The 14,091-nt window shown below is 44.5% G+C and overlaps 1 protein-coding gene across 7 annotated transcripts in view; it reads right to left on the bottom strand.

Annotated features, from left to right (window-relative positions):
- The window catches only part of osbpl8 (oxysterol binding protein-like 8), a 70,967-nt gene extending 57,499 nt beyond the window's left edge, over positions 1-13,468 (bottom strand). For 2 of the 7 annotated variants that reach the window (XM_052056098.1, XM_052056099.1), the window contains exons 1-5: positions 13,160-13,467; positions 11,164-11,212; positions 7,300-7,400; positions 571-607; positions 3-197 (exon numbers count right to left, since the gene is read on the bottom strand). In XM_052056098.1, coding sequence (XP_051912058.1) covers positions 3-197; positions 571-607; positions 7,300-7,350 — 283 coding nt within the window. In that variant the 5' untranslated portion in view covers positions 7,351-7,400; positions 11,164-11,212; positions 13,160-13,467. Of the gene's footprint in view, positions 1-2; positions 198-570; positions 608-3,711; positions 3,816-4,073; positions 5,238-7,299; positions 7,401-11,163; positions 11,213-13,159 lie in introns of those variants that run through there. The other 5 variants (XM_052056106.1, XM_052056101.1, XM_052056102.1 and 2 more) reach the window with 5 other exon arrangements.
- Positions 13,469-14,091: the final 623 nt, after the last annotated feature.

Below are 14,091 nucleotides of genomic sequence, written 5' to 3'. Positions count from 1 at the left end.
ACCGTGGCTGTAGCTGACGCCCGGGCTGAGCGAAGACGGAGAAGCGATTTGCTCCCGGCTGGGCGTCTGGAGGCCCGCCTCCCTCTCCTTGTCCTTGTCCTTGTCCTTGTCCTTGTCCCGTTCCTTCACCTGGCGCTGGCTCATCCTGCCTGGCATCACAAAGACGGCATCATCACCAGATACTACGGCTGCTGCTCCTGCAGAGACAGAAATGCACCCATTACATCCATTCAGATTTTTGAACGTTTATTTGGAAATACTTTTGATTTATTTTCACACATACAAGAATCACAGCTGTTGCCAAGAAGGTGCCTGTTGTGTTATTAGCACAGATGGCATTTTTACAGACTCCATTTGAGCTATAATGTAATGACCTAAAGCACATGGTGGTATCAGTCATAGTCAAGGCTAGTGGCAACAATCGTTTATTTATTTATTTATTTATTTATTTTTTAATGAGGGACAGCGGTTGTTACTCCAGTGGACAGCTCATCAGGTTACACGTTATTATTTGTGCGTGAAAGGGTAAAGTAATTAATTGCCGCGCGGCATCTGAGGTCAGTGGCTTACCGGAGGTGGCATGGAGATCTCTTGACTCTGCAGGGTGCTAACGGGTGTGTGTGTGTGGGGGGTGGAAGCAGAACGGAAGGGGTCGGGCAAACAGAAGAAGGGGAAAATGGAGCGCAGGAAAGAGAGATGGATCAAATGTGGGGGGGTGGGGGGGGGTCGCAACAGCCGGAGGGAATCCTCCAAAGCGTTGTCGGACGGATGATGGCGGCGGCGGAGTGGAGTGCCGATCGACGACAGGAGGAGAAGCCGCAGCCAACGATTGCAACCAAAAAGACACACACACACACACACACACACACAACAAAACAAAACAAAAAAATGACATTAGTTCAACAAAAATATAAACGAGACACATAATTCGACATTCGACAAGAAATGACAAAATGGATACCAGAGTATATTTACTACGACAATGGATCCCATGCAACGCATAGTAAAAGTCAACACACCCCTTTTCAAATGCCAGGTTCAAAACTTTTGACCATTCATATGACCCATAACTTGCACAATTCAATTAATTAACAAAAAAATTAACAACAAATTTAAAAGGTAAGTCAATCTAAACAACTCCGATAATGTGGTTGCAAAAGTGTGCACACCCTTTCACAATTGTGAAAGTGGCTATGTGGACAATTACATGTTGAATGGGCGTCAGCACACACCTGCCACCATTTCAAGTGATTCTGATTCACCCCCATTAAACTTCAGATGTTCTCGCTGGCTTTTCCTGACTTGGTTGAACTTGGTAGGTTTGGCGCAAACAACACTCTTTCTCCATAATTGCCGCACGATATGAAATATGGGAAACTGCATGATTACCCAGAGGAGGATTGACATATCTTTTAGAATGCCAAACATAATTTTCCTCAAAATTTGTGCAAGAGTGCCGAAAAACTCTATTGCATTCTGCCAGAATTAGCAAAACAATTTGATATGACTGGATGCTTACAGTAAATACATTTAAAAAATGTGAGTTTTTTCTGTTGAAAAATGCCACTCTGAATTATTCACAATGTTTGAGCTTTCAGGAAGCAATTGGTTAACAGCACCGCCGAATGTATTTATATTTAATTTAAAAAAAAAGGGGAAGTGACAACGACGCATGTTAGAAAAGTGACAGACTGAGCAACGGCTTCGATTTCACAAGCTTCAACAGCAGTCTTGACGACAGCACTCGCTGTGCCTGGCTTACTATGTATAAAATATCCCACGTTACGTAATGCGTAAACATCACCCACAGCTTACAGTCTCTCTGACCTATGTTTTTTACTCGCCGCGGAACAGGAAGCTAAAAACAACTGAATTTAATTTTTCTCCATCTCAAGGGTAACTCACCCAAAACCTTTCACGCCCTTTGCACCCAAAATCAACAGTAAGTGTGAAATCTAGGTCAAATAAGATATGAATAAAATCATTTGCACAAGGATGCCGATGGCGGTGACTCAGAAAGAAACAGAGACAGACATGCTTTTTTTGGGGGGGTGGGTGAAAAAGATGAGTCATCACTGTTGTGTTACTTTTTCAGAAGACCCTGAAAGAATACATTGATGTGGTATAGAACTGTAAACATTACTTAGAGGGAGTCCCCCACATTCCACACACAACATTCCTATTATCGTATTTTCCGCACTATAACACGCACCTAAAAACAGTCAATTTTCTCAAAAGCCAGCATAGCCCCTTATATATGGATCCCTATTCTGATTTCTTGGACATAGCGTTTTAAATGTTCTGTAAAGCGCTTTGTTACAGCTGCAGTGGTAGTGAAAGCTCGATATAAAGCCGTATTGTATTGTATTCCCATTAGCGTAGCTCCATCTAGTGGACGCATAATGCAACCGCAGCCGCTATTGTCGCTTCTATTCTATGCGCCCTGTATATGAAAACCGTTTAAAAATAGGCCATTCATTGAAAATGCGCCTTATGCTCCGAAGGGCCTTATAGTGCGGAAAATACGGTAATCTATATTCCAAGACTATTCCTAGTCGTTCACATCACCGCTGCTTCCCCACTCACCGACTAGCTACGGCAAGTGCTAGCATAAGGAGATATTAAACATCCTCTCCGAGCATTTCTAATAGAAGTTAATGGAGGTGCTGCGAAGGACAATTTCAACCTGACACTCTTAAGTCATGTACGCCACACGTCATTAGACGATAGCGTTTCAGCATGTCCGTCCTCAAAACGGGACAAGTGTGCGGGGGGTTAAATGATGTGGGTGGCCTCACGCAGAGACTGATTGGTTTCATCCCTGCAAAGGGACTGAGACTCAGGGACGCTAAGTGAAGGTGACCCGTGGGGGTGGATTAGTGGTGACACGATAATCAAAACACGACTAGACAGTATAGATTTTAAAAAATCACATAAATACTGTAACATTACTATATTATTCTAATTAACCCATTCACTCCCAAAGACGTTTTTAAACGTCTTTTCAGACTCCGTCCAGAATTGGCTGGTACTGATGAGTTAAATGTTAATTACTATATTATTGTAATTAAATGTTAAAGCATTTAAATTATTTGGTCTGGGAGTCTCTGCCACCAGGGGGCAGTAGTGTGCATGCTTATACAGTACTGTATACACAACGGTCACAACTGCTCAGGACGCTGCAGTCGTACGAATCCTTTCGCTGAGCATAAAGAATATATCCCTGTGAGTAAACTTTTATCGAGACCCGGGGAACTGTGAGAAATTGTAGACGAAAATGTAAAAAGTGAGCAGTCAGTGTCTCCAGCAAACCAACCCAAGTTGCCTTAGATCAAATAACAAGGCATCATAACACCCCTGGAAGACTAACATGCTACTTGGCCTATTTACAAACCTCGCTTTCTTTTTTTTGGTCTCACTTGACACACTACAAGAGTGTTTTTGTTTCAATGAAGCCCAAAGCCTCGTGGGGACTCGAGGATAGTGCGTTAAAAGGGGGGCATGTTTTCCGTCCTGCGTCTGCCTGTGAATCTGGGAAATTGAACTCATTCAGTACCAGCCAATTCTAGACCAAGTCTGAAAAGACGTTTAAAAACGTCTTTGGGAGTGAATGAGTTTTAATTCAGTCCTACGTCCTCCTTGGGGAAAAAAGTTTCTAAACCACGGTCTGCAAATATTGCAAGTACAAAGATCACTGCCAAGATATAATACCAGGATTGGGTCCGATGTGAAAGGCGCTTGGGTCTGGCCTGTACTTTAGATGAATGGCCCCTCAGCTGTCAAGCGACCTACGTTTCGTCCCTTCTGCCAATAGCCTTGATTGGGGTAAATTTATTAGTCAGAACCTTGCAGCAGCAGGATCACTGCACATGTAATGCAGTTATAGACCAAAGCTGCATTCACCGCATATGAGGCTGCCATTTACAAAATGAGCCCCAAAAAGCCATCAAAACATTTTGAGCGAGAGATCCAAGAACAGAATCAAGAACGGCGTTACACATCCGTCACAGTATTTCCTGTTTGCCGCTATGTCCGAGGGCCTCCTCGCAGAGGCAGATAAGAGAAATGCATACCGTGCAGAGCGAGGTGAGCTTGCTTGCTTGCTGCTGCTGTTGCCGCGGCGGCGTGCTACGACCGAGCTCGGAGCAGTCTTCAACTGAGGGGAGGAGACAAGGGAAAGGCTGCCTCGCTCATTTATTTCCCCCCCACCCCGCTCCGTCACTAAACGTCCTTCCGTGTTTATTTGTTGCCTCAGCCCTCCTTCTTCTTCTTTTAAGACAACCCACTGCAGGAAGCTCTGTTGCCGGCGTTCTATTTCATTGGGATTCTTTATGACATCACAAACAAGCCTTTGACTCAGCTTTTATTATTTTTTTGGTCAAAGGTGGGGCGGGGGTACATCATCAGGGCGCCACATGGCCAGAGAAACAAGCGTTTTTAACTCATTCAGTACCAGCCAAATCTAAACCAAGTCTGAAAAGACGTTTAAAAACGTCTTTGGGAGTGAATGACTTTAAAAGGGCTGACGTGGACACCACAATCGGGACCTTGTGCGCCTCCTGGCGCTGATGTTGACTGAAGCCTTTCTGCACCAATAAACCAAACGCGATCACATCAGCCCCACAGAGAGACACAAGCGCAACCGACCCCCGCGGCAGTTATTTTCACGGCGCCAATATCGAGGGCAGCAAATGCACTCACCACCTCGGCTAAGCGTTCGCCAACGCAACCGTGTCAAAGCACGGGACGTGTAGCTCGACATAAGTCGTCACATGGTGCGAAACAGGGATAGCCATTCATTCGGCAAGATAAAATCAATAGTCAATGAATGACCTTCCCTCCCCCGCAAAAAAAACAAAACTGTTAATGGCATGAGAGTATCTCAGCAGGAGTTAATAATTGAGCAGAGGATGAATGGAGTGGATGGAGCTCAGCTTCCCATCGCTGACGTCTGTTACGATAGTAAACACTGGGAAACGGCAAGAGGATGACTGAGCTATTGGCCTTTAAAAAAAATGTGTGATTTTAATCGATTTTCTGTTTTGCTTGTTCAAGAAAAAAAAATTATGATATCCTTCAAAACAAGTTTTGTGAATTGTAAATTTGAATCCCCTTGTGGACACATTAGGATTTTATTTTGAAAGGATTTTGCTCAGAAACAAAAATGAGAGCTTAGCAATGGCAAGAAAGCTTTGGCGGAGGACCTTGTTGTTGGTCGAACGTGACATTGTGACAGCCGCCGATATGTCGTGTACATGAATACCCTTGGGTCAGCAAGCAACCACATGCTGCTTCACCCAGATACTTGATCAAAAAGTTACATCCTGCTCTGGTAAATTTCCATTGAGATCAGAATAGTCAACATCATCCGAGCCGACTGGTTTTGGGCAATGTAACACAACTGTAGCGTGTTAGCATAGCCGTTAGCATCTATTATTAGCATCGTTATGGGATGAATGGCGGGTGTTAAAATGTTGCCGTCGTCACAAGCGGTTCGGGGGTCAACAGCGGGAAAAATGAAGGCTGCTGGGGTGCATGCGGGAGTTGGTGTCAGCAACGGACATTCAGCGAGGTTCTTGAAGGTTTGGAAAGCGGTTGCTCGGTAAATAATTGCTCACCGTGCTATTTACACAACAGATCGGGTTGCGATGGTAAAACGACAACATGTGACCGACATGTGGGACAGCCCAATTAGAACATAAACAGCAGCGAAAATACCAACCTGTACTAATTTGATTGATTTCGCTCTGTGCTGCACTGCCGCTTGAACGGTTGCATAGCAATCCCCCGTTTGCGTTGCGGATGATAAATTGCTGCCTAGCGGGGCTTCACTGTACACGGGTAAGAAACCATGCAGCCCAAATATTCAAATCCTTTTCATTCAAGGCTGCTAAAATTTGACATGTAACTGGTCACGGATTTATTTTACACAACGCGTTCCTCGTCTTCATCTCGCACCACATTGGCAGTGCCGCGGCTCATAATGACTGATGAGGTTTATAACATGCCGCTGCAAACATGGCATCGCCTGGGCAGTCAGATAAAAATTCTTCAAAAAGGTCGGCAATCAAAAGAAAAGAGTTCATTGCCGTTTTGACTTTCAGGAGCCTTTTACTGGCTTCATCGCGCAGATGCGAAAAGAGAGTCCGCGTTGATAATTAGCTGAAAAACTCAAAGCAAGGGCGAAGGGCTTTAGGGGTGTGCAACCCCATAATTCCACTGTGTTTTTTTTGTGTGTGATGGCTTGAGAGAGATGCTATCAGGCTATTTGCAATTATAATTGCACGCCCACTCACAGGGGAGGAGAAGAAAAAAAAATCTACAGGAGGATTACGGTGGAGGTGAAATGAAAGGACAGACGGCTAAAACCGGGAGCTGAAATAAAGGAAGTGGCCCTTTAATGCGCTGCCGCTGACTGGGAGCTCCCATCAGTCACATTTGAGACTTCATGGAAGTGCTTGAAATAGATTGTGAGTTATGCTCTTTCATAAATTTGTCTGAGAGAAACACGTGATCGAGGCGAAGGCTAACCCAGGTTGACCAAATTGTGTTCTTCCACAAAGATGATATATTTGAACATATGTGGGAATATTACATTATCGTGAAAGCATTAAAAAAAAATGTAAGCAGTACTGTCCTCGCGACTAATGTACCGTCGTTTCTGCTTCTGTGAAATAAATCTGCATCCCCCGTATAACCGCATCGCTCGCCTTGCTTGCAGTGAGATCTCATTACGCAGTGCACGGCAGCCAAGTTTTGCTGTCGGGGAGAAGCACTTGTCAGGTAATGGTTTTGGCTAATCGAGTGGACTTCGGGAAACAATGTCTCGTCAGCGAAGAGCTAGAGCAGACGCGCGACATTTAATAAATGGTTCGGGGGGAATCATTGCCGTCAACGGGAGTATATGGACTTGATGGATAATGAACTTGTATAGCAAATGGCCACTGTGTGTATTGGATTTGGCATTAGACAATGACAGTTTTAATCATCGATTAATCACGTCGACTTCCATTTCTAAAGCCTTAGTCCCCCCCAAAAAAAATCTGTACCGTATTTGGTGACCTCTGTGCAGCGGATATGAAATGAATAAAATACCAAAAGCATCGTAAAGAATTGTATCTGTTTCATGTATCGCATTCCCTTTGGCGTAGCTCCATCTAGTGGATGCATAGCGCAACCGCAGCCACTAGTGTAGCTTCTATTCTAAAATCGGCCATTCATTGACGATGCCTTATACTCCGAAACCGCTTTACCGTGCAGAAAATACGGTACATTAGTCTGTTTTGTGTATCGACTCACCAAGGTGGTCTCAGTCTCCTGTTGGGACTCCGAAGAAGACTTCATGGTCATGTTCAAGCTGAGCCGGGGGGCCTGTCAGCGTTGATCAGATAAGTGCATCTCTGTCAGGAAAGTCAGGCAACACAAAAGGGTTACCTCCGCAGTAAATGATTACAGCGGTGACTGTCAACGTGTCGATTTCCTGCACTCAGACCTTCAATAAACAACATTTCGAAACATCTGCCAATCTGTCGAGTCTTCCCAAGGAAATGGTGAAATCTCTTTTCATTTGCCTTGGGCTTGTTTCCCCTTATAGAAGCATTGAGGCATGTCATTGTTTTTAACACTTGTCTATTATCCAGGGATGGTTACTTGTGAATGGCACGCAGCCCATTCATTGAACCTGACCAAAGATTTATACGTGGCGATCTGCATCGAATGGACTTAAGTGCGACAGATTAGTCGCACTTGAGTCTAAATCCGATCATTCTAAGTAATATGAGCGAGCTCAGAATACATTTCTGAGGAATCATGTGAAGTCTGGCGATCACTTTTGGTGATTGTTTCAAGGGATGGGACGATCACCTGCCACCCTAATAACCATGAGCGGAATAGGAAATGGGATGGATAGGATGGGGATGTCTTCCTTTAGCGGCCCGGTAGTCCAGTGGTTAGCACGTCGGCTTCACAGTGCAGAGGTACCGGGTTCGATTCCAGCTCCGGCCTCCCTGTGTGGAGTTTGCATGTTCTCCCCGGGCCTGCGTGGGTTTTCTCCGGGTGCTCCGGTTTCCTCCCACATTCCAAAAACACGCATGGCAGGCTGATTGAACACTCTAAATTGTCCCTAGGTGTGAGTGTGAGCGTGGATGGTTGTTCGTCTCTGTGTGCCCTGTGATAGGCTGGCAACCAATTCAGGGTGTCCCCCGCCTACTGCCCGAAGACAGCTGGGATAGGCTCCAGCACCCCCCGCGACCCTAGTGAGGATCAAGCGGCTCGGAAGATGAATGAATTAATGTCTTTCTGTCTTCTTTGCTCTTTTTTTTTACACTTATTTCACTCTAAACTTAATATCATAACACCTATCTTTAACAACTATTAACAGGGGTCCTGCAGGGCTCTGTACTGGGTCCAACTCTGTTCAGCTTGAACATAAATGATCTGCCCTCTTGTAACATATATGCTGGTGACAGTTATTTTTGGTCTTGGGAAAATGACAGAGGAATGTGCAATCAAGTGATCCTGTGGGTCACATCTTGGCTTAACTAACTGCCTCAGCATCGAGACCCAACATTGAGAGCGCATCGCAGACTTCCTGTCAACTGAAGCATTAAAAGTACACGTCTTCTCAATGCTTCTCCCCTACATGACTCATTTAGGTCAAAATAATACAAACAGGACACACAATAAAACGACTCGAACATTGCACAAACAAGCACTTAAATCATTATAAAATAAACCTTTCAGTTTTTATCACTGCCACGTCCTGAAGAAGTACAAACCGTGCCGCAGGAAAAACTTAAAGTGCAAAAATATCCATTTAGCCGTTGCTTCGATCCTCCTCCTCCTCCTCTCTCGATGTTTTCATAAACCTAAAATAACGGAGCCACTCGGGGTGTCGCGAGGAGGACTCAACAATCCTATGAAGAAAACTGATATTCCGCCAGCATGTATTTTGGCTTCAGGGCATCGCACACCTGGAATTCTGTATCACAAGCAATTACACAATCGACATCGCACCATTCGTTTTAGTTTACTGCCATGAGATGACTCGTTGACACCCGAAGATATGAAGGCCTATAGTATTGTGTAACGTAACAGTGGATTTGATTTTTGTCTCCGACTGTAACAAATACTTTGGCGACGATGGCCATTAAACGTTCACCAAGTCATTCATTCATTCATTCATTCATCTTCCGAGCCGCTTGGTCCTCACTAGGGTCGCGGGGGGTGCTGGAGCCTAGCCCAGCTGTCTTCGGGCAGTAGGCGGGGGACACCCTGAATCGGTTGCCAGCCAATCACAGGGCACACAGAGACGAACAACCATCCACGCTCACACTCACACCTAGGGACAATTTAGAGTGTTCAATCAGCCTGCCACGCATGTTTTTGGATTGTCGGAGGAAACCGGAGCACCCGGAGAAAACCCACGCAGGCCCGGGGAGAATATGCAAACTCCACACAGGGAGGCTGGAGCTGGAATCGAACCCGGTACCTCTGCACTGTGAAGCCGACGTGCTAACCACTGGACTACCGGGCCGCCCCTCACTAAGTCAGTTGACTAAAAAAAAAAGACCTCGTGTGCTCTGATAGTCATACGCCAACACACACACACACACACAACGCTTATGCGGCATTCTATCCCAAGGACCTGTCACACTAAAACAGATGCTTCAGCAATCAGTCCGTGACTCAGAACAGAATGGCAGCCGTACAGGTGGGAGGAGGGAGGAAAAATAAATAAATAACACACACTCTCCGTGCGTACATCAAAAGCTTGATAGACCTTATTCTTTCTCCAAATTATGTATCACGCTGAGAGGAGCAGGGGGGACATGAGAAGCGGGCGACAGGCAATTTACGTTGGTTGGTCCAATTCAATCATGTGGCCGTCCCAGTTTGGTTTGTGCTTGATAGATGGCAAATGCAACAGTCCATGTAGGTCAGGCAAGGGAGACTATTAACGCATTCAGTACCAGCCAATTCTGGACCAAGTCTGAAAAGACGTTTAAAAACGTCTTTGGGAGTGAATGAGTTAATCAACAATGCGAGGAGGAGCGGGATGGGGGACCGATGAAAGCCCAACAATGTCAAACGAAGCTTCATTTTAGGGCAAACGAAGCTTCATTTCAGGGCAAACGAATCAATCGGTACAACGGGAATTATGGATGAAATACGGATGGGCATTCGGGATCGCTGGTGCTGGATACATTGATGATTCGCGATGAACTAGTTTGACAAACACACAACTAACCAAACTCACATTCATACCTTGACTGTGAACTGTTCAGGAGCGCTGTTTATAATCACGATCATGTGATATTTGGCAGAGACGTGACAATATTTTGTCGCTGACAACGAAGAAACAGTTTGTGATGTGGCGGAAGATAAAATGACCGTCAATCAAATTACGGGGCATTTTAAGTACTGCAACAATGGATCTCACTGTAATATTAATTACACATCGAAGGAAATAATTTTGGCATTTTAAAGAGATGCATTGCAGTTTTCATCTGAAATAATATCAACGGGACAGTATTTGCCAAATGAGGGAAGGAGAGAGCAACACTCTCAAGCCGTCCAATCCGCCGGAGCCGCATGCGGACGGGAATGCTGATGAGCCGGATGACAAGGACCGAAGGACTGAACCCCCGCGAGGTGTCAAGGAGACTGCGATGACCTCAAATGCGTGCTCAAAATCCTCTTAGCCGCGAAACAATGCCGCGGCTTTTTTAGCCCTGACCATGGACATTTCGAGGACGCAGCTACTACGGCGATGTGCTGTGAAAATCCGTTCTTGTCTGATTGGACTGTTTTTATGTGTGTGAGCAAGAGAGCGAAACCTCTTACATAACACGAGAAGAGAGTGCGAGAGAAGGAGCACAGGTGCTAACAGATGTTGGGACGTTCCGCCTTAAAAACGTACCGCCTTTCCTACTCAAAATGCTTCAAGGTGAAAGGTGTAAAGGTCTCCGCTAGGGTAACGTGTCCCACTCAGGAATTCGGTCAGCTCGCATTAGCGTTTGTTAGCAGGCGTTCAACACAAAACTGTGGAGTTATTTCCTTCAAAAAGGGATTCTATCCAAACAACATATGGATTCTATTACGTACATGCCAGAATATAAAACGCAGCATGCACGTGTGCAAGAGGAGTGAGGGGAAACCTACCTCATGCAGCTTGGGCAGCAGAAGCACCATAATATTCACAACACAGACCCTGGAAGGAGGAAAACATACAGAGAGGGAGAGAGGGGGGAGAGAAAGGAGAGAGAGAGAGTGAGGGGGAGAGAGACATTGAAGATGACATCACCATATTTTTGCCCGCCTCCTATAAAATGTAGGCTGGCGCTGCACGCCCGCCAGTGTCTGCAGGAGACAGGCAGAGAGCGCACCCAACCACCACGATCAACATTCAGTAGCATCGTTAGGCTCAAACTTTAGTCTTAAAAATAACGTTTCATATTATCGGAAGCGCAGTTTGAACATTAGCAATGATAATAAATATTGCAAGGAAAAAAATACTCCATCCGCTAACATGGAGAGAAAAAAAATAGGGATCAATGTGAGCAGGGGGAATGCTAAAACCAGCCAAGTATTTGTCTATACCAGAGGTGAGCAAACTACGGCCCGCGGGCCGAATCTGGCCCGTTGGTCTTTTTAATCAGGCCCACCGAAGGTTGGTCCACAATTAAGGTTCAATGTGAATGATTGCATTCATTTCAATTGGACTTGTAATGACAGGCCTTTCACCGCCAGGTGGCGCATTGACTTGAAGTTGCAGAACATGGGGAGGGGGGGGGGGGTTTCGACCACCGAGGACCTCTGTATCGCTCTACTTCTACTGATCTGATCACAACCCATCTGCAGCAATGCACAGGCTAAAATAGGTCATCAACAACACTGTTGTCATTTTTAAAAAAGGATATTAATATTAAATTTCATGCTTTTGTTGTGTTGATGTTTGATATGGACTGTCAACAAATGCAGTTTTTTTTAATGTACCATAGCTCGTGCTGACCTGGCCCTTCTGTCAAATTTTAAAAGTCAATGCGGCCCCCGAGCCAAAAAGTTTGCCCACCCCTGGTCTATACTGTACTGGTGAGCTAACTTTACTAGCCTATGGAACCTCACTCCGTTCTTTTTTCAAACCTCTGGACATTTTGTACAGTGTCATGAGGAAATTGAGATCATGTCCTCATTTCAACTTCCCCAAGTGGAAAATTAGCATGACACGTCACGACAATGTGACTGTCATCATCACCTTTGATGACAAAGTGTAGGTTTTGGAAAAAAAAAAAACGGTGAAGCTCCAATATTTGCCTGCCATAAACTCATGACCACCAAATCCCCAAAAGGGGGTTGTAATTCCATATAGATTGCAAAACATTGCACCAAAAACACTTCAGAGCAGAGAGCATTATAAAAAACAAATACCATTACGACTCTTATCGGTTTACTGTACATCTTTTCTTGGCTTGGCTATTATGAGACAAAAGCACCGCTCGAGAAGGGTAGAGAATGGAAGCTCAATTTGCCAGGCAAATGTGCAAGTTGGCTCGCAACGCTTATTTGGTTTGGAAAGTCATGAAGAACCACTCATCAACAAGTCAAATGCGTGGGTGAAGTGGAAAGAGCGCATGGAGTGTACGAAACTTAGCGCCACAATAGTCTCTCCGTTGATTTACCTAAGGAAATAAGGGTACCATTCTAAAACACGTGTACTCGATGAAAAACTGAAGAAAAAAACGTTGGAGTACCACTTGCTTATCATTTATTTTATCTCGATGCGTAGGCTTTCGTGGTGCGCCAGATGACCTCAATTCATCGCTGAGAGGCTTTGCGTGTGTTCCATATGCAGGCTGCTCTCCTCTTGCTGCTCCAGACAAGGGAAAGTGGTAACATAGCACCAGGGTGCAGCAGGACTACATTGTGCGCGGGAGGAGTCAGGTGAATGCAGGGAAAGTATCTGTCAACCAAATGTCCCCTTGCAGACAGATTGATGCAGGGTTTACGTTCCCTGGATTATTACATAATCGTACAGTCTGCTCGTTTTCTGCAGAGATGATACCCGCGTCAACATTAGCGCAGCTAGCTGCCTTTTTGTCTGTGACAGCTGCTTGAAAACCCGAGCAATTGTGCGTTATTTGACAGCTCTGCTACTCACCCGTGACAAAAATGGCTCATATGAAAATGCTTCTTATATCCGCGTTTTCTTCTGGGAGGGTTTATCTGACTAGTGCTAACTATTTAGCCGAGGTTTCATATTCCTGAGCGAGCGCAGTCATCATCACTCATACTTCAGCGCCGTCCCATTGATCACTTTTAAATACATGGTTAAAAAAACACAAGTGTAAAACATACAATTTATGTTAAGAAACGGGAAAGAAACATCTGGACAACTTGCAAGCGACTGCTACACCGGCTCGGACGTGTCAGATTGCCGACAGATTCCTATCGAATTAAAATAAATTTTACGAGTTCCGAATGTTTAATTTCAATATTAAAGCTTAATGACAAAATTGATCGTGAGTTTGGTTTCCACACGAACCCCATTTTATATAATTTCGATTTTTTTCCCAAGTGTAATGGAAAATAAACCAATGTTACAATTTTCTAACGCAACATTCGGGGTTTCTTAACATTATTCCTTCGTTTTACAGATTTATTTTGAAATGTAAATATTTTGTATCCGGTCTCTGCTTCCTATTTACGGAACTTGAAGGCAGTATCCGAAGCCCTCCCTTTTTGCTGATGATTTGAATTAACTGGCTATATTAATACCAACTCAATTAGTTAATTTTAGTTTAAAAAAAATAATTTAAAATGTCAAGTGTAACGCCCCGTTGATATTTTCTTGCGGGTCACGTTTTTGACTCAGTGTGATCCAATCACGTGATATCATGATTACCGTCTGTTTAATATTTTGAAGTGATTTAAAATAACTGTAGTTTTGCACAATTCGTGTAAAATAACTAAAATAAAAATAACCACGCAACATGCTTTTGTGTTTTATTCTATACGATTGCTCGACGGCCAATAGTAATCTAGTGGGATAACGGCGACATCATGTGGTATTATTTCTTCATTACGTGGCCT

This window comes from Hippocampus zosterae, chromosome 21 (assembly GCF_025434085.1).
Source record: "Hippocampus zosterae strain Florida chromosome 21, ASM2543408v3, whole genome shotgun sequence".
Taxonomy (NCBI): Eukaryota; Metazoa; Chordata; class Actinopteri; order Syngnathiformes; family Syngnathidae; genus Hippocampus; species Hippocampus zosterae.
Note: the sequence above shows the minus strand (reverse complement) of the source record. Positions and strands in the feature narration are given on the sequence as shown.